General features: G+C 41.6%; 1 protein-coding gene across 1 annotated transcript in view; it reads left to right on the top strand.

Annotated features, from left to right (window-relative positions):
• The window catches only part of PCSK5 (proprotein convertase subtilisin/kexin type 5), a 224,567-nt gene that overhangs the window by 180,940 nt on the left and 23,196 nt on the right, over nt 1-20,431 (top strand). Inside the window, exons 22-27 of the mRNA XM_030237104.2 lie at nt 4,868-5,004; nt 6,879-7,076; nt 7,400-7,468; nt 17,389-17,431; nt 18,220-18,362; nt 19,477-19,677. Coding sequence (XP_030092964.2) covers nt 4,868-5,004; nt 6,879-7,076; nt 7,400-7,468; nt 17,389-17,431; nt 18,220-18,362; nt 19,477-19,677 — 791 coding nt within the window. The remainder of the gene's footprint in view (nt 1-4,867; nt 5,005-6,878; nt 7,077-7,399; nt 7,469-17,388; nt 17,432-18,219; nt 18,363-19,476; nt 19,678-20,431) is intronic.

The raw sequence follows: 20,431 nt of genomic DNA, 5'->3' as shown, positions 1-20,431 counted from the left end.
CAGTTAAGTGTAGAGGATTACAGCATTTCCTTTCTTATTTTCTTAGGAGGAAAAACACAGTCAAAATCCAGCTGATTTGTTTTATGTTCTTTCTGTAGTCTATGAGTGATGCACGAATTGATGCATCTCTGTTTTTCTCCCAAGCAGATTAAAACAGTAGACATTAAGGAGCAGCGAAAAATGGACTACACATTTTTATCACATGAAAGGATTCTTTTGGTTTAATTATCCAGCCAAAGGAAATCATTTGGCAGCCAGACTCCTACGTACTTATAGATAGACATAAATCCTGGCTCCAGCCAGGATGGAGTTAATTTTTGCAGTAGACAGGAGGGGCACAGCTAGGGCTGGAGGTTATTCAGTGCTACCTGATCTTACTTCCAGGGGTGTAGAGTCAGGGAGCTGGCACAGTCAGGTGTCGTCAGTGGTTCCAGAGCACAGAGGCAGTTCTGGCACATGAGCCATTCTGCTGCAGTACACTCCCCTGTTGAACTGCTTGCTGCTGCTCCTCATTCTCCAATAAATTGGTTTTATTCTTTATATTCTTTACCTTTTCTTACCCACATTCTTTACCTTTCATGCCTAAAACTCTCCTCTCCATCCCACCTTGGGGAATGGAAGAGTGAGCAAGAACCACGTGGTTTGGAGTGTTTTGGTGGGAGCACTGAATCTCACTGGGAAATCTCATTGGGAAATCTCATTGCTAGACCACAACAGCCTTGTTTGGCATCCAGCCAAACATGAAGGGGCACGAAGGGTTGAGATAACAAGAGACCTGAGCATTTGTGTAATTTGTGGATGTGGTACCTGACCATGAGTGTGCCTTCAGGTATGCTCCCTGTGGTCCTCACAATATTCTGTTTCAGGGCAGGGAGGAGGATCAGGATTGCTCTCTGGCTGTGCTGTGTGATAGCAGCTTATGACATAAAAACATCGAGGGAAGTGAGGATTGTCTGAGATGTGTGTCCAAAGCTGCTCTTCTGCCCTTATCTTGGGGAATCTTCTACCCTTGTCTGCTTTTGGGAACACGTTAATAATCACACCCAGCCTGTGGGAAAACAGTAGTGGATTATTTTCCCTGTGTTTTCACCTCCCTTTTCTTCTTCAGACAGCTTGTGGGAATTTTTTATTTCTTTTGGATGTTAGGGAATGCCTGTTCTTATGCTGTGTCTGGTATGTCTCCTTGGTGTGGTCTACACCATGTTTAGGGTCAAAAAAGCTATTTCTAGGAAGGCCATTCAAAGATTTGCCCTGAGTGTGGGTAGATTTGAGTGGCATAGAATATGGGAGGAAATGGCACTGCTTGGAGGAAAATTCTCTTTTACAATGGTTTGGAAGTTCACCCTTGAACAACTACAGGGCCCTGACAGAATACTTGCAAGGAAAATGTTGGGGCAACTCTGTAGACAAGCAACTTAGTGCAGTGTGCTGAACCCTGGCTACTCTTTACTGGACACAGTGCCTTCAGGGAAGGGAGGAGGAAACCAGACCAACCAGCACCCCAGCCACTCAAACTGCAGCTGAAACAGGGCAACAACGCATGCAGGGAGCAGCTGCCCCTATACTACACAGAAGTAGAAATCCAAGAGCAGTTCAGTTTGTTTTGTGTTGAATGAAGAACAATCAGGACCTTGTGGAAAGATTGTCCAAGACTTTGGACAGACCTGATAGTCTCAAGAAAGCTGGAGAGTCCCATGCTCTGCCAACACAGACCAGAGCCTCTGCTACCAGGAGCAAATGCCTCACTGTGTGGAAGAGACAGCACACACAACAAAGTAACCTGTGTTTTTCCCTGTGGGACTACAGAGAAGACATGAGGAAGAGGGATGGGAAACCCTCTGCTGCCCTGGCAACATGGGTACCTGAGCTGAGAGGAAGAACAACCACCACAGCAAATTCTTCAAGGATAACTGCTGCTCCAGTTTCCACTGGACAAGTACTCAGACAAGAACAGGAGAGCTGATGTTACTTCCAATCCTCTTGAAGTTCTCCTGTTGGTATTTACAAGAAGCAAGCAATGAGTATGGATTTTACACTTTGGCCATATGGGACTCCAGGGGGAGGAAAGGGACAGTCAGATCTATTGGACTGTGTGGATCCCATGACCTGGCATATGAGACATGCAGGAGTGAGGCTTTAGCTGACCCCAGAGCACAGTGTACCCTGATGCCATCAAGATACTGAGGGGCAGAATCCGTCTCTGTTTCTGGGGTGACAGGGGGATCCCAAAACGTGGCTGTACTGGAAGCTGAAGTGACTCTGACTGGGAAGGAATGGCAAACACACCCCACTGTCACTGGCCCAGAGGTCCCATGAATCCTTAGCAGACACTGCCTCAAGAGGGGATATTTCAAGGACCCAAAACTCACTGCTGGGCTTTTGGGAGAGCTGATGTGGAGGCAGAGGAAGTTAAAGAGCCTAACACCTTGCCTGGTCTCTCAGAGGACCCTTCTGCTGTGAGTCTGCTGAATGTAGAATAAAAACATCCTTACCACAGCAGTGCACCATTGATAACACCACGCCAGCCAGGACTCTGTGACCCTCAGCCATGAGATGGGTTCTGGAGACCAGGGAGTGGCCAGCAAGCCTCACTCACTCTCTAGTAGTCTCCATATGGCCAGTGTGTAAAATCCAGTGGAGACTGACAAGTGGACTATCATGGCCTGAAAAAAGTCACACCACCACTGAGCACTGCTGTGCCAAGTGTGCTGCAACTTCAGTATGAGCTGGAATCCAAGGCAGCAAAGTGGTGCCACCACTGACACTGCAAACGTGTTTTTCTCCATGTGTTTAGCCACGAGTGCACGCCACAGTTTGCTGGAAGGGCATTTGGTACAGCTGGAGCTGCTCACCCCAAGGGTGGAGACACAGCCCCTCTACTTGCCATGGACTGACCCAAACTGCACTAGAAAAGGCAGTTCTAGTGCACAATACCTGCAAGACATTGATAACATCGTTGTTTGGGGAAACACAGCAGAGAAATTAGAGAGGAAACACAGCAGAGAAAATTAGAGAACCGAGAGACGATAGATCATCCCAAAGTTTTTACCATAAAACAAACTGAGGGAAAGGGAAGTCCCAAGAAAGTAAATTTTTAGGAGCAAAATGACAAGAGGCACATTGTCAGTTTAAAATGGATGTAGTCAACAAAATAGCAACTATGTCCACACCAAACAGCTAGAAAACCCCATGAGCTTTCCCTAAGTGCTGTGGGATTTTGGAGTACACAATTACAGTCAGATTGCGCATCCTCTCTATCATGTGGCAGGAAAGAAGAAAGATTTTTAGAGGGGTCTTGAACAGCTACAAGATTTTTACCAAATTAAACAGGAGATTGTTTATGCAGTAGCCCCTGGGCCAGTCAGGGCAGGACAGGTTGTAAAAAATGTGCTCCATGCTGCAGCCAGGGAGAATGATCCTTGTTGGAGCCCTGGCAAACAGCTTCAGGGGAGAGTAGAGGACAACACCAGGGTTCTGGAGTTGGGGACACAGCAGATCTGAAGCCTGCTGCACCCCAACTGAAATTCAGGGACATGCTGACAGCTTATGAAGGGGTTTGAGCTGTCTTAGAAGAAGCACAGCTCCCCTCAGCACTCTGACTCTCAGCAAATGGCTGGATTTCAAAGGGAAGTCCCTTCCACACCTCATCCATCATGCTACATGGCATAAGTGGATTGCACCAATCACACCAAGATCTCAAACAGGAAACCACAACTGCCCAAGGATCTTGGAAGCCATCGTGAACTGGCACAAAAGTGAAAATTTCATCATCAGAGGGTGAAGAGGAGGAGAAAGTGGGAGGCTGAAGATGTTCCACAATATAGTTGGCTGGAAGGATGGGGAGAACCCACAGTCTCGGACTAGATGGATTTAACAGGCGTGTTGGAGGGACAGCTGTTGACTATGGAAATAATACCTGTGCCCATGTGGGTATGCATATATATATGTGTGTGTGTGTGTGTGCACAACTGGAAGGTGTCAGATGGGCAAGACACAGGTGATACACAGATGAGTCATGTCCTGGTTCCAGCCAGGACAGAGTTAATTTCTGCAGCAGCAGGAGAGGCAGGGCTAGGACTTGGGAGTTTTTCTGAGCTGCTGCCCTGTTAGTTCCCGTGGTGGGGGAAGGGGTCCCTTTGCAGGCTTGGCATGGCCAGTCAGACACTGCCAGGGGGTCCCTGAGGAATGGCTGTGAGCACTGGCACGAGAATTGCTCAGCTGTTGTGCGCCTTGTAATTGACACTGTTCCTGTTACCGTTCATTTTCTTATTTCTTTGCTGTTTCCAGTAAATTGTTCTTATCTCAACCGGTGATCTTTACCTTTTGTCCATCCAGTTGTCCTCTCCACCCCAGCAGAGGAGGGGGAGGGAGGACAGGCAGCTGAGCATGGTTTGGAGTGTTTCAGTGGGAAAACTTCATACCATTCCTAAGTCACAACGACATGTAGGTCTAAAAACACAGCTCCTGAAGGCCAATAATCAGATAGATATTTGACTTCATGTACAAGGTCATATTACTGAAGCCATAGTACTTTTTAAAGGCTTAAAAGTCTTAAAAGTAAAACAGATGGGTTATTCCTTTGGGAAAACCAAGTATTGTTTTCCTTTTAGAAGACACATGGGACCACTGTCAGAGATTGTGATATAAGGACATCTAGGTAAAGGACTAAAAAAATCTAAGATTCATGTTTAAAGCACTTTTCATATTGTAAATACTATTAAAAAGATCAGGAAAACAAAATTCTTGAAATCCAAGGATTTGTAAATAAAGTGAAAGAAGAATTTATTGAGTTTCTATTTAGTTTCCTTTAGACTTAAAGAACAAACAGTAGCTAAATTTGTAATTATGCCTCTGTCTTCTTTAACAGAGTCTTTGATGACGGCCGCTGTGTTATGCAATGCCCCAGAGGAAAGTTTGAATTCCAGCAGCACTGTCACTTGTGCCATCACACCTGCCTGGACTGCAGTGGAAGTGAACCTAACAAATGCACCGCTTGTGGAACAGGTAAGTAAGATTTCATTTTGTCAGCTCTTCCCCCTCCCTTGGCCTCCAAATTCCCTTTTCCCTCAGCTCTCAAGGGCCAGTTGTTAGACCCAATAAAATGAGCAGTGCTTTTACTACCAATCTGTATCATAATCTCCTTGTGACTCTGAAGGGAATTGGAACTCAATTTTTTTTTTAAAGTACAAGAAAACACAACTCTGTATTGTCCTTTCAATTTAATGCATTTCCCTTGGTGTTTTTCAATAGGAGCTGTGTTAACAGAAACTGAAACAAGAAAAAGGAAAAAAAAAAAAAACAGCTTCATACATGCTTCCCCCACCCACTGCACAGGATGTGCTGCACTGAAAGGGAGCCAGTTTGCTCTAGCAGGCAGGGAGCCAGGCTGCTTTCCTAAGCATCTCTCTGGGAAAGGCTAAAAAATTGGTGTGGTGGGTTCCACTGGAGGTTGCTGTGTCCCTAGAGCTGAACAAACAGGGTTTGCAAAGAGAAGCTTATCAAAAACACACACTTTTATAGATCTTAGGCTGAGAGGAAGGCTAATGTAGCTAATTTCATGGAAATTCCAAAAAGCCACTATTCTCCTTTTGAAATTCTGTTTTAAAAATTATTTCCTATTGTCTCTCTAATATCTGATCAGCAAAAACCTGAGGCCATTACCTGCAAGTCTGTGCAAGCAGTCTGAGCTGCCCTTGGAAATGAGTATTTAAGATATAATTTATAATAGAGGGTAATTTTTTGTGAGCTGTGTTATGAGGGTTCACAAAGGATTCACAGCCTTTTCATTTCAGCTGCTATTTCCATTTCAGTCCTAATCAACAATGGCATGGACTTTATTTAGTAATAAGTGTCTAAACTACAAGCAAACACTGGTATGGCTGCATTAATTAGTCCTACTGATGATGAGACTGACTTTCTCACTTTGGGAAATGTGACTCAGTAGATGAAGTTTTCTAATGGTACTTCAGATCTAATGTGAGACCAAGTTTGTATAATTGTTCCTCAGGTCTCTCCCTTATGGAGGACAGCAAGATATTTTTCTGTATTTCTGTGAATCAATAAATTCAGATGCTGATCAGACTCACACCCTAAGGAGGCAGGAAAGTTAAAGATTTGTGCATGAAAAGAGAAATAAATGAAATTCAACTTGTGCTATGGTGGAACATTACTGCCTAGTATAGATGCTTTCTCTGCATTTTCGAAAATAAATTCTGGTAAGCAAATTCTTGCTCTGCAGCTCAGGCAGTGAAATACGCTGAGCACAGTTCCATGTGTACTTTCTGCTGGAATTGGAATTGCTGCAGCACATGGTACATGAAGTTATGGTTGTTTTCTCAGGCCTGACTCAGCAGGATTCGGAGCAGGGGCCTTCCCAGCTCCCAGGCGTGAGAGAATGCCTGCGCTTCAATAGATAGTAGCTGCACATCTGCCATTTAAATTCAAATCTAGATTATTCCACTAAATTGAGGATTACAGTTTAATCTCCTAGGGACACAGACTGACTCTTTCCAAAGGTGAAGTGGGCCATTTTGCTTTACAAATAATAATTGTACATTTGCATGTACAGTGCATTGCAAATACTTGTTTGTCCTCTGCAAGAGAACTCAGTGATGGAAAAAACTTGATTTTTTTTTTTTTAATTAGATTGATGGATGTAAAGAGTAATTGCTCTCTAGCATGACATTTTACATGCCATAAATCCCCAGGAATGTGAAAAGTTTGAGGTCCTGAAACTTTTATACATCTCATTTGGTGTAAAACTGTAAAATCTAGCAGTCAGTCTCTCTACAGCAGTGCTACAACTTCACAAAGCTCCTCCTTATACCCCCAAATGACCTCCGTGGCTGACAGCTTTCTCCCATTTGTTTGCCACACAGACAGAAGAGGAGTGGGACGTTTCCTGTATCATGGGGAGTGCAGAGACAGCTGCCCTCCAGGTCACTACCACTCAGAGCATACCTGTGTGCCTTGCCCTGGCCACTGTGAGGTGTGTCTGAACTCCAGCCACTGCAAAAGATGTTTCAGAGGCTACTACCTTGCTCGAAATGGGTGTCAGAGGCATAGCTGTAGAGAAGGTAAGTGTCCCTCAGTAGGAGATAACAAAAACTCTACTGAAATTGTTACAGGAATCTGTTTAAGCAGATTAAAATTGTTCTGAAATACACACCTGACCCTGAGGTGCTCAGGTACCAGCTCTGATCCTCTTCTAGTATCATTCTATTGTAATAGAAGATTGTTTTCCTCAAATTGAGTGAGTTATGCAAAAACAACTGAGAAAACAAATTTCCATGAGTCTTTCTCCTTTGTTCATTGGAATCAAGTTTATTTCCAGGAACCTTGCTGAGTGCTTCCAAATGTTGCGTTATCTCAAATTAAACCGGTGATTTGCACAACACAGGTGAAGTGGGAGATCCTGACTCTGAAGACTGCATACCCTGCTCAGATGGATGCCAGAACTGCAGACAGGGTAAATAATCCCTTAATCAACCTTTTTGTTATTCTCAAGTAGGGAAAATTTAGTTCCCCTCACTCTTGTCATGCTGCTGAGCAACTGGTCTTTGGTGCAGGTGGCTTCTCACCAAGAAAATTATATTCCATGCTACATTTATTTTTGAAATAAATTTCTAAAATTTATATTCAGCACAAAGAAGAATAAATTTTCTAATAATTTAGCTATTAATATTTGCAGAACTTCTACTTTTTCCTGGTTGAATGCCACACTCAGACTGAAAGACTTACTGACTTTCTAAAGCTATTAAACTATTATCAGATCCAGAATTTTCTACACCTCAGAACAGATTGCCACCCTCTCCTTTTTCCTCAAGGATATAGACAATTTTTGAATTTCATTCAAGAGCAACTTAGTGCAATAACAATGCTGCTGCCCTAAAAAATTCCTTGTATGCATTTCAAGGGTGGTGCAGGCTAATTCATCCATGTGCAGCTCATTTGGCATTCCTGTGAAACAGCAAAGAAAGGAAATACGCTGAGTTGAAAGTGCAACTAGCAGTGTTAAATAAAAAGAGGGGTTTTGGGATTCAGGTGGAATCTCAGCTTCCACATCACAAAGTGCTTGCCATGTGGCTGTGGCAGCTGCCCTGCAGTTTCAGGGGGTTCTCCTCCTACCCAAACATCCAGAGAAAGTGAGACTGTTCCTAAGAAATCGGCAAATGCAGTGGGTGCAGTCGTGGGTGAATGCTTACAGTCCCCTGGGAGTCTGTTAAAAGGATGTGGAGCTCTCCTCCAGGCAAGCACAGATTCTGCTTTGTCATGTTCCAGAAGTGAAAACCTTGGATGTAAAAATATGCCCTTTCCATAAAACCTGTATCACTCACATTCACAGTTGCCATCCGTGGTTGGGACATTTTCTGAATTTGAGTTTACAGTTCTGCAAAACTTAGAACAGCACAGTATTGGCTGTTTTGTCTGTATTGGCATGCCATTGTCTGCAACAAACTCTAAACCACAACTGTCTGTCCAGCTCTTTTTCTGGCTGCACTAACTGGCATACCTAACTTAGAGTAAGGATTTTCATCACATAATTCCTTCTTTCTGCCAGCTGTCTGATCGAGTATGTGATACCATAAAACATTTCCTGTCATGCTGGTGACCAGCCATTCCCTGTGAATTTGGCCAACCCTAAGGATTTCCTCTGTGTCTACAACTGCCCCTGTCAAAATTGTTAAATGGAGAGATAGTTTTAACATGAATGCAACTGCTCTGTGTTCTCCTTTTGTACGGTGTGTTATCCAGGCTCATGGCAGCTGCCTGCTTGGCAGAGGGAGGAGAAGTCAAGGGAGAGTTTATGTTTCAATATCTATCATTATTGGTGCTATCAGAGGTTACTTCCCCGTGCTCCTATTTCCTGTGATTTTTACAGCAATTGTGACTACAAATTATTTTTCTTCTGAAGCTGTGTAGTGGCAATTGGTGTTTTGAGTTAGGTAGATATTTAATATGTATGAATGTAGTCTTGTTCACGGGGGTTCCAGGATGAGGGAAGAGACGAGAAAGTTGACTCCATGTATCAGAAGGCTTGATTTATTATTATATGATAGATAACATATTAAAACTATACTAGAAGAATAGAGGAAAGGATCTCACTACAAGGCTAAGCTAAGAATAGAAAAGGAATGAATAACAAAGTCTTGTCTCAGACCGAGACCGGCCGGACAGGTGATCTGTGATTGGCTCTTAATTGGAAACAGCCAGATGAGGCCAATCAGAGATCTCCCCTGTAGCATTCCACAGCAGCAGGTAAGAATTGTTTACATATTGTTCCTGAGGCCTCTCAGCTTCTCAGGAGGGGAGAAATCCTAAGGAAAGGATTTTTCATAAAACATGTCAGTGACATATGAATAGCAGCTTTTTAAAAAATATAATAATTTCAAGTTACTCAGAGGAAGATTTTCTATGTTACGAACTTAGTAGGTGTGCACAAGGAGACTGGAAGGCTGTTCATGGTCAGCTGGCATTCAGAAAAAGGGGCTGTACTCATTTGCCTTTTTCCTGGGAGGATCACTCATCTCCTGAATATTAACCATCCATAACATTCATTACATACTTCCAACTTCTTGCACTCCAAGTTCTGAACTAAAAGAGGGCTTTTAGGAGCTTCAGTTATCAATAGAATGGATGCAGGTAAAACAAAGACTGAATTAATTTTCATTGCTGTGTAAAGTCAGAAGTATTAAGACGCCAGAGTTTATTTACAGGCATTCTATTAAGGGAAGCCTTTGGTGCTCATGATGCATAAATTACTGAGAATCAGAGACTGGTTTACTGTTCTACTTGGAAAAGAAGAACAGTAGTGGCCTAAAAGCACAGTCCCAAGCAGATTTTCCAAACTATAATATGTTCTTGAAATAAATAAGAACCCGTAAGCTTCAACTTAAAATTAGGTCAAGTAGCTACGGTAGATACCTAAATCCATCTACACTGTATGGTAAACATTTGATTGTATTTTTACTCTTAACATTCAGTGAGTTTTCAGGCATATCAACAACTTCATTCATAGATAAGTTCAGTAATGGCTTTCTCATATCTAATCAGAAAGATGATGTATTTAGAAACGTTCATAAAAAACCCTGAAAAGCAAACTTTCATGCCTGTCTCCTACAATGAGTTTATTGTGCAAGCTCTAGAGAAATTATACTGCCATAAAAATAACTTAAAATACTAAAATTTCAAGGTGAGAAAATGAGTAATGTGCTATATTTAGTTTCAGATCTTCATAGTCTTTCTACAGACTCCCTTTTGAAATTAAGTGGATGCTGGATGGTCTTGCAGTTTTTTTGTCCTATCTTCCCTTTAACATGATTAAATAATTTATTCTAGGAACTGTAGAGAAGGTGTGGGAAAAGTTCCATGCTATGAAAATTTCAGATAAAACTGCAGTGGGGAAAAAAAATGTAGTAATCATAGCAATTAAAATGGAATAAAAATTCACATAGTTCACATACTGAAAAGTAGTTGTTCATATACACAACTGCAAATACCTTTTGTGCATATTTATGGACCCTCAGCGGACTGAAGACCATTCTCTCATAGAAAATCATTCAGCACCTGCTCCTTCTAGGTGCTTTAAGATCCTTCAATATAAACTCTAAGAAGTTAGAATAATTCACTTCAGTTTATACTGAGCATTTCACATACAGAGGTTTTACTCAATTTAAATTCTAAACATTCTAGACCAGCAAAATGCAAATTATTCTCTTACTGTCTACAAATTACAAAGAGTATTATAATTTTCTCTTTTCTTGTAGACAGAAGTCTAGTTTTTAGACTAAAATGATCATATTAAGATAACTGAACTGCCTGTTTTCCAACTAGCTTGAAAGAGTTTGGCTCAAAGAATCATTTTCACAAGGCACAAATAATAGATCAAACCACCACCTGCAGTCTCTGGCAATGTTGTCCTGCTTTGCACAGACAGGAAAACTGACAAGATTTGCTTCCTTCTGGCATGATGCCACATGCCAGAAGATTAGAGCAAGTCTGCATGGGCAGTCTCTCTTTCTGAACAGCAGTGACACAACATCCAGATTAAGACAGAAGTATCATACTTTTGTAGTGGTTTCATACTTTGCATCCCATATCAGGCATTTCAGAGCAGAAAGCAAAACCCATACAGCAAGTAACACTGCAGTTTATTCTTCACCAGGTGTGAGGATACCAAAGTAGATAGTGTTTGCTTGTAAGACCTCCTGGAATCCTCAAGGAATGTAGTCAAATCTGTTTGGTTTCCTCCAAGTTTGGAGTGGGTTTTTTTTAAGGCACCAGTGTGGCAATATATCTTCACTGTATCAACACTGCAAGACTAAGAGCAGAGATAGGAACTCTAGAGAGAGACTTAATCAATGACAGGTAGGTCTGGGTACTTAAAATACAAATTATGCCTTCTTTTAAATTCAGTTAATTATCTTCTTTCTGTTTCACTTCACCAATTCAGAGGCCACTCATATGTTAAGGATGTAAAGAATCTTTAATGCTTACAGGTACCATTCTGCCTGCAGACACTGACAAGTCCTGGGATGTGCTGATAGGAGCTTTGCCTTAGTGCTAATCCCCAGAAAACCTGCAGCTTTGTGTACACAGTGTCCAGACAATGGCTGTGCACATTTGGGGTCACCTCCTCTCTTTTCCTGCCCACGTGCTCTGGGTGCACTTGGCTCTGCTCACTGCCACAGGAGCCCAGTTGTCATCCTTGTGCACAACTTTCCATGAGAGGGAAGGCAGACTCTCACACAGGCACAAGCCAAGGCTTAAGGCACCTCAGCACCAATGTTTAAATTCTTAAAAACTTCAAATATATCCCTATCTCGGTGCAAGCAAACACAGGCACAATATTGGACAGACAAGTGTCTAAGAAAGCGTGCTCGATGCATCACAAGTCCACACAGCCGGGATTATCTTTATGATACCTCGTGCCTTTGGTACCTCAGCTCTTATAACCCAATTTTGGACATGCCGAGTTTATTTTTCAGAGCAGCAATGCGTGATTGCTCCCTCTGATGCAAAAAGATGGGAACTGCAGCTCTTCATTACCTTTGACCATCCGGTTTTGATTAAATTTTAATGTCTATTTTTCTGCTGGGTGCCAGTGAACATCATGAAGTCTACAAAATTAAGTCCAGTTTCCTCAACAAAAGCAGTTTTTGAAACACAAAATTCTGCTGCAAAAAAATATGAAGGAAGAAGATTTTCTCTATGCCATTGCAGCATTTACCTTCCACCTCTCAATGTAAGTTCACTTGCATATCTAGATAACTGCAGGATAGCATTCATATTTTCTCAAGACTTTTAAAACCATAATGAATTTCAGACACCTTCTGCAAAGCCAAACTTTCCTTTTTAGAAAGCCTGTGGCTATAAGCCAACCCTCAGAACAAGAGAAAAAAATAAGGTAAACCCATAGATTCTGAGCCACTTATAGTAATTATTCAAAGAGAATTTCAGAGTCAATAAAATGCAAGAACATAAAAATCTTGGCTCCTATTTCTTATGTTTAAAATACAACATGTGGACTGAAGTGATTTCTCAAATAACTTCAGCTCTCTCTCTAACCATACAATTTACATATGCCCTTTTGCACTTACATAATGAGCAGACACCAAATTTGGTATCTCCTCTGAAGGTGATAAGTGACAGACTTCCCTGATATGCCATATCTACTGGCCTGCATATGTGCATTTCACAAGCAGAAGTCGCCACACCTGTAATTATTAATGCCAAGCAAAAAGGCACACCTGGCTCGCTGAGGAGGTAAATATTTGCAGTACATGGAGCTCACACAGACAGCTCACAGGAATCCGTGGAGGAAGGTCTCCCTCTCAGAAGGGAATGTGTCAGTCAGGCACCCTCTCAATTTGCAGTGCCAATCTTCCTGGCAGTGTGCTCCCAAGGAGCCACGCGTTCCTGAGCCAGGTCTTAATTAATTCTGGGTGCTCCTCCACTCACCTCACCCAGCCTCTGGAAGCAAAACATCTTGTTAGGAATAGTTCTTGTGGGCTCCTACAGAACAGCAAAAGACAATGTTTACCAACTTTTGATCCATCCAAATTGCTACAGTGAGCAGCATGACATGGCTTTGCAACCTTTGCACTAGGACTGTTTTCAAAGGCAACCCTGAAGAGTAAAGTGCTCCTCAGCTGGGTGCAGAGGGAAAAATATTCAGCAAAGTTAGAACACTTTTCCCTTTCAGTGACGTCTTACAAAAGAAACTAATGAGAAAACCCAAGGAGCCACGTCCCTGAGAAAAAAGGCCTGCCAAAGAGGCATTGAGACCCAAGGGTGGCATTCAGCCTCTTTGATCTAGCAAGGTCATCCAGAACCTAACTATTTAATTTGGTTGAGGTTACAAGATCTGTGTGAAAAACAGAAAGCTCTAAAGGCTGAAAGTGGAATAAACAATACACAAATGATCAACAAGATCCATTATACACAGTGGAATGGAGGAACCTAGAGTTTATAAGGCTGTAGGAGTGAGAAGAAAAGGATTTGGAGAAGATTTAAAGAAGTGTGAGGCAGCTGAAAGAGCAGCACTGTCCACAGACTCAGGCTTGCAGATACAGATTTATCTTTACCTGATAAAAGAGAGAAAACTGCTCTGGTTCCCATAGCAACCTAAGAAAGAGAAAGGAAAACTTCATTTCTTCAATCCCTTCCTGATGATGAATAGACCTTGGCTTTCAAGACAAAATTATCATAAGGATCTCGGAGTAAATCTTCCATAAAGGGTTAGCCTTGCTGAGGGGTTTTAGATTTTCACATAGTAAGACATTTTCCTACAAGCTTCTGTGGTGATATTATGCAATCTGTGCAGAAACTTACCCAGCAAGTTTTGGAACTGTTCTGTGATTTACAGTCCTGACATTTCAGTGTAAGCAGAACATTACATTGGAGCATGCTGTCTTTCCTAGAGTGTAGGTAAAAGAGAGTTTCCCTCCACACTGAAAATACAAGGTGCATTTCTTTCTTTGAATTTTTCCTTTTTCTGAGAAAGAAAATAAACCACTTCTTGTGTAAAATCCAGGCTTGCGGAAAATCACTGGAAAAGCTCAAGATACAAGCCCGAGCCTTGAGTTCTGCAAGTACAAAATACTCCAGATTTTAGTTTAAAGTTCTCCATAGAAATAAGAGCATGGGAGAAAACTACTCAGATCAAAACAGAAATTCACCCAGCTCAGAAGCCAGTGACCAAACATACTTCTAAAATTACATATACAAACAAATCATGTATTTCTACTCCTTCAACAATTTGCAGTTCAGAAGCTTCATGAATCAAAACAGTCAAGAAATGTTAACTGCTGAATCTTTCTTCTGGAATTACTGAAGAAAATATACATTTAAACAATTAAAATCTAAACCATCTGCAGACCAGATCTTTTCAGAGAAGTTTGCTGCCTCCTTGGGGCCGAAATGAGGGACCTCCCCAAAAAAATGAAGGGGTTAATAGAGCCTTTGAAATACTGCTTACTGTTGCTTTCACAGGGGCTCCAGTGATTTGTCAACAGGAAGCTCAAGGTTAATGAAAAGAGATTTCAGGACACTGGAAAGATCAAGTGCCAGATCCTATGCTTTGGCCACAACAACCCCATGCAGCTGAGAGAGCTGGAATTGTTTATCCTGGAGAAAAGGATGCTCAGGGCGAACTTCTGAGCTCTCTACAGCTGCATGAAAGGCGTTGTAGCCTGGTGCAGGTCAACCTCTTCTCTCAGCCAGCTAGCAACAGGATGAGAAGAAGCAGTTTTTGTCTGCACATGGGGAGGTTTAGATTGGATATTAGGAAGGATTTCATCACAGAAATGGTGGTTACACCTAATGGACAGCCCAGGGAGGTGGTGGAGTGGCTGTCCCCAGAAGTGTTTGTGGAGACTGGACATGGCATCTAGTGTTGACAGGGGGCTTGGTCAAAAGTTGGACTTGCTGATCTCAGAGGTCTTTTCTAAACTAGTTGATTCCATGATTCCTTCATTCAGGAGGGGAGGTGGTGCTCTCTTCAATTATCCCAGAGATGAAGAGCATAGTGTCCCACAACATTCTTCTGGACTAAACTTCCTGCACACAGCTGGATAAACACATCATGGGGTGGGAGAGAAAATGGCTCAGGGATCAGGCAGAAAGGGTGAGACAAGTGACCTGTCACCAGTGGGGCTCCACAGGGCTCCCTTCTTGGCCCTGTGTGTGGCTCTTCCCTGCAGCCACAGGAGCAAGTCAGTCCCAGCCAGCTGCTCCCCAAGCTTGGCTGGAGGAAGCCACAAGATTTGCCACCCCCAGGTTCCCTTAGAGGACCCCAGGTGGTGGTGCCGTCTGTGGCGTGGGTGGCACAGGCGAGGAGGAGACCACGAGGAGTCCAAGGCAAAGGAAAAAGAGAGGACACTTGCGTGGCTGTCAAGGAGGCTTTATTCCTTAATGGTTCCGGAGACATGCAACAAAGCAGAGAGGCTCAGGGGGGCAGCTGATACAGGGAGTGGGCGTGGAAGGAGGAGACTCAGAGTAACCAATAAGGATGGGGTAGGGGAGGAACGAACAACATATTTGAACCAATAAAGATCATACATGGGAGGGGAAAAGCCCCAAGGGCAAATCATACAGCACAGTCAGGGTGACTGACATGGAAAAATCTCGAACAAAAAGGGGGTGGCTACAGTGAGTGACAAGGGGAGTAGGTGGCACCACTGGGAGGGGAGAGGACTTATAAGGGCAGGGAGGGAGGAGGGAAGGATCACTGGGTTTGATGGGCAGGCAAGTGGCGGGAAAGGAAAGTAACGGACAACCTGGGACAAACCATCGTGAGGGGAGAACATGGGGGGAACCAAGGACCAAACCATTTTCTTAACACAAAACAACTAACACAACTAATAATAACAAATCTTTAAAAACACAATGCCATACTGTGCTCTTCAACATTGCCATAAAGGACCTGGATGCAGGACCAGCAGCAATCCTTAGCAAGTTTGCAGATGACACAAAGCTGGGAGGAGCTGTAGAATTCATCCAAGGGAGGTCCTGCAGAGAGATCTCGACAAATGAGACTCCTGGGCAATGACCAGCCATGTGAAGTTCAACAAGGGAAAGTTCTGCACTGGTGCAGCCCCTCTGAAGGACTGTCTGCAGTTTGGGCACCACGATATAAAAAAGGCATTCAGCTATTGGAGAACATCTAAAGGAGGGCCACAAGGATGGTGAAGGCTCTGGAGGGGAGGCTTTATGGGGAGCACCTGAAGCCACTTGTTTTATTCAGGCTAAAGAAGAGGAGGCAGAGGGGAGACCTGGCTACAGTCTACAGCTTCTCCTTGAGGAGAAGAGGCGGGGTCAGACATTGGCCTCTTCTCTGTGGCAATCAACAACCAGGGACAGCCCAAGATAATGGGCTGAAATTGTGTCAGGGAAGGGTAAGGTTTGGTATCAGGAAAAGGTTCCTCTCCTGGAGATTGCTGGGCACTGGAACAGGCTCCCCAGGGAAGAGATCAAAGCACCAAGCCTGACAGAGTTCAGGAAGTGCTTGCACAACACTCCTGGGCACATGTGTGACTCTTGGGAATGGTGCTTTGCAGGGCCAGCAGTTGGACTCAATGATCCTTCTGGCTCCCTTCCAACTCAGAATATTTTGTGATTCTGTAATTCTCTTTATAATACAGAATACATTCACCCAGGTTGTTCCATTTCCTTCCCTTTCTGCTCCTTCTGGGATATTTTGTTAAGGTGAAAAAAATAGTGAGTAGAAGATAATAGAAGGAATTTTATAAAAAAAAGTTCTTCATTTTTGGAGTCAAATCCATAATTTTAGGAGTTTTAAAAGTTGTGCAACACTTTCCTGTTCATTCAACAAAATTTTTAATACAAAAATTATTTTTCTGGTGGGAACATTTGCCCAAAAGGCTTGCACTACCACCACCTCTTCCACCATTACCCCCTCTCCAAATATAGAAGTGGTCTTGTCTAGCTCAGGATTTTGAAATTTAAACTGATTAATATGCTTTTAGAGGTGTCAAAAGTTTTTAACTTACCTTTGCAACAAATAAAGAAATAGGATGGAATTATTGTTTCAGGTAAGTTGCAGTCCCTTTTTAACAGTTCATTTGACCCAACCTGAGCCCCTGTGAAGGTTCTGCTTTTCAGATCATCACTTTCTAGGGACTTAGCTCCTTCCAGGTACCTGGTCCCTGGATTATTCTGAGGACTAAAAAGCCACAGGTTACTATGAAAATACAGTCCGGGATCTGTGGAAGATTCCATCTCAAAATAAATGTGAACAGAGATTCAGAGACAATGATGTTCTTTTTATGACTGTAATTCTTTTAGTGTAAGAAATATTACCATAAAATTGGTGTAAAAAAAGTTCTTCTGAAAATTATTTACATAATTTTATATATTTAATTTCAGATGATCCAAGAATCTGTATAACATGCATTCAAAATTATTCCATGTAAGTATAGCTGTGTATTTATAGCTCTTCATGACTACACATTTTTCTGAGGCAAAAATATGCACTTTACTGTGCTGTGTCTATTGTCCCATGCTTTAAATTGCTTGTGTGAGAAACAGTAAATGGGAAATTTTGGAAAACTAGCTAGTTATTCAGTACTGAGACCTGTTAAACCTTATGGACTGGTGGGACCTTTGCATATCAGAAGAGAGGAATATGGAACAAAAAGTGTCAAAAAGTTAACAGTGCATATGGACTTGGAACAAACTTTCTTTTAATATGTTGTGTCTAGTTCTGGCATGTGAAGTTCAAAAGATTTATAATTGTATGGAGTTTATGCCAATGAATAAAAAATTAATTTAAAACTTAAATAGAGAGAAAAGAACATTTCTGCTTTTCAAAGACGGCATGTGTAGATCTCTGAAAAATTGCAAAAGAAAAAATATTGATTATGTTGGCTCTATAAACAAAGGCACTGTATTATATGTTTTTACAAGCAATCAGCTCTTTACAATTATGATATAATAATTTTTAATGAAGCATGTATTTAGGTTTCTGCCTACCTTTGAAAAATAAAAATTAATCATACTTAAGAATCTTGAGATTAGGAAACATGACTTTGCTGGCTGAATAAACAACATAGCCACAACTACACTTTAAATCTTCATTGTAGGAATAATTTCTGTTCATTCTGCTAATCATGCTTTTTCATTCCTAGAAACACACAGAAAACAAACTCAATGACCTTCAAAAGAAACTTACTAATGATGCTCAACTTTATCTTACAGGTATAGGCAGCATTGCTATAAATACTGTCCAGAAAATACCTACAGAGATGAAAGTTCTTGGCAGTGTAGAGATTGTCCCAGCAACTGTGACAGCTGTGACAAGGATGGGTGTGACTCCTGCAAGGAAGGCTTCTATCTCTCAGGTGAGAAAAGGCCAAATAATGGCATAATACACAAGAATATTTTAGACTATTTCTTTAGAAAATTACTCTCAGTCCAAGCTCTCAAATTCATTAATGGGAGGCAGTGGAGGCTCTATGCAAAATCAGGCATTTGCCTGAAGGTAAGGTGGGTGTGTGACCCAGTAGAGTAATTTGGTTCAAAGGGTCTATATACTTAAATTTCAGCTCTTTCAGGCACATAAAAATTTTGCATTTGATTTGGACTTTGTGAAAGGAGGGGTTTTTAACTACAGAAAGACATTTAAATATTTCCTTACTATTTGCAAGTTCAGTTTTATTTTGACTTTAAACACTCTGAAAAAAGCTCAGTTAAAACCACTAAATTCCACTCTAGATTCACACAAGAGTAGGAATCTCCTAGCTTTTTAAAGGAGCCATAAATCAGGCAGGTCTGGTTCAGACATTGTGCCAAAAATTAATCACAGGAATTCCTGAGGTTATAGTATTTTCTTGCCCTGGCTGTTGAAAGTGCCCAGTAGTGGCACCTTGCTCCATGGAAAACTCTGTGGTCAAAACCAGGGTGAGCTGTGGGTCTATGATTTCTTTAAATTGAAATTAGACAAAACTCAGAAAGCCATAAGTGCTACAACTTCTAGAGGTTTTGATGAGGTATGCAAAATCTTAATCTGAATCAACTTTAAACCTGAGCTTAACTTCATATTCAGCAGAAACTGGAAATCCTATAAATTTACTTATGTCTAAAATTTGCATATATCTAAAAATCTTAGGGGCATCTAGTCCCAATTTTTTTATTGAGAGAGTGTAATTATTGAGAGTCATCCATAAAACTTTAACCCAGGCATGGACTTCCATTAGATTTGTATGTACTAATGTTTAGTACGTTGATTAAAGCCAAGTTAGAGGCAAATTTAAATGCAGATTGAAGTTTGCGAAGTTTCTCATATGCAACTGAACTGAATTTAGATTTCATGGTAAAAAAAAAATAAACAGCTTTTATAGCTGCAAAATTTTTCATATGTTCTTACATCCTGTTTTTTTCTTAAACCATTTTTGCTGGAGACAGAGGGATGGACAGGGGTCATTGTAGCTCCAGGCTCTGTTGTTTCTGTTCCAGATGGCACCTGTGTGAGTGAGTGTGGAGATGGCTTCTTTGCTGATGGCATCTCTAGAGAATGTGAGCCTTGCCACAGGAGCTGTGCAACCTGTGTTGGGTACAGTTACCAGGACTGTACTGGGTGCAAAAACAGCTTCCAGCTGTCTCACGGGCAGTGCCTGAACCCAAGAAATTCTCTGCCAGCTGGGAAGTTCTGGAGGGGTAAGTTGAAACAGGTCTTGTAATCTTCTCTGTTCCTCTGCAGACTACTACAAAATTTAGAAAGAGTATAGCAAGATCTTGCAGATTGCTTGAAACTGCACTTTTATCATTTTAAAAGTATACTGACCAAACCCATTGGTCCCACAAACTGAAATTAATTTTCCTGCAAATAGCAGAATATGTCAATATATCAATATGTCAACGTTGGTGATTCTTTGCTATCTTATCTGAATAAAGATTAAAAATATAATTGAGAAAAAAAATTAAAATATTAAAGATGTGTAAGAGATTAAGGTACTGGGAGTTCTGTATCTAAACTACTGGGTGCATTGGAGATTAGGTTGTAGGTCAGCTTTGTGGCTATTTGTTCCTTCCAGAGAAGTCAATATAAATTGGAGGAAATAGAAAATAATATAGTGTGCAAGATTTGTGTGTGTGATGTGAAAATAATCTATCCTCTTTCTTCTTTTCTTTCTCTGTATGGATCTGCAGTGCTTTCTGAGAGAGCAAGTATGGGCTGTAGGGCTACATTCTGACATTCTGGTCCTACACTGGCCATTTCCACAACCTTGACAAAGCAACTACTTTTTTCTTGGTGGTCTCATCCATAGCATGAGGGAAGCAAGTCTCTATTACAAAAAAGCTCCCAAAAATCCAAAAACTATTTGGAACTAAAATGCCTTTATTTAGAGGTGTTGAGACAACCACTGTAATAATTTTAATTATTTTCCTTCTTATCTATCTTCAAATGCAA

Source organism: Serinus canaria, chromosome Z (assembly GCF_022539315.1).
Source record: "Serinus canaria isolate serCan28SL12 chromosome Z, serCan2020, whole genome shotgun sequence".
NCBI lineage: Eukaryota > Metazoa > Chordata > Aves > Passeriformes > Fringillidae > Serinus > Serinus canaria.
Note: the sequence above shows the minus strand (reverse complement) of the source record. Positions and strands in the feature narration are given on the sequence as shown.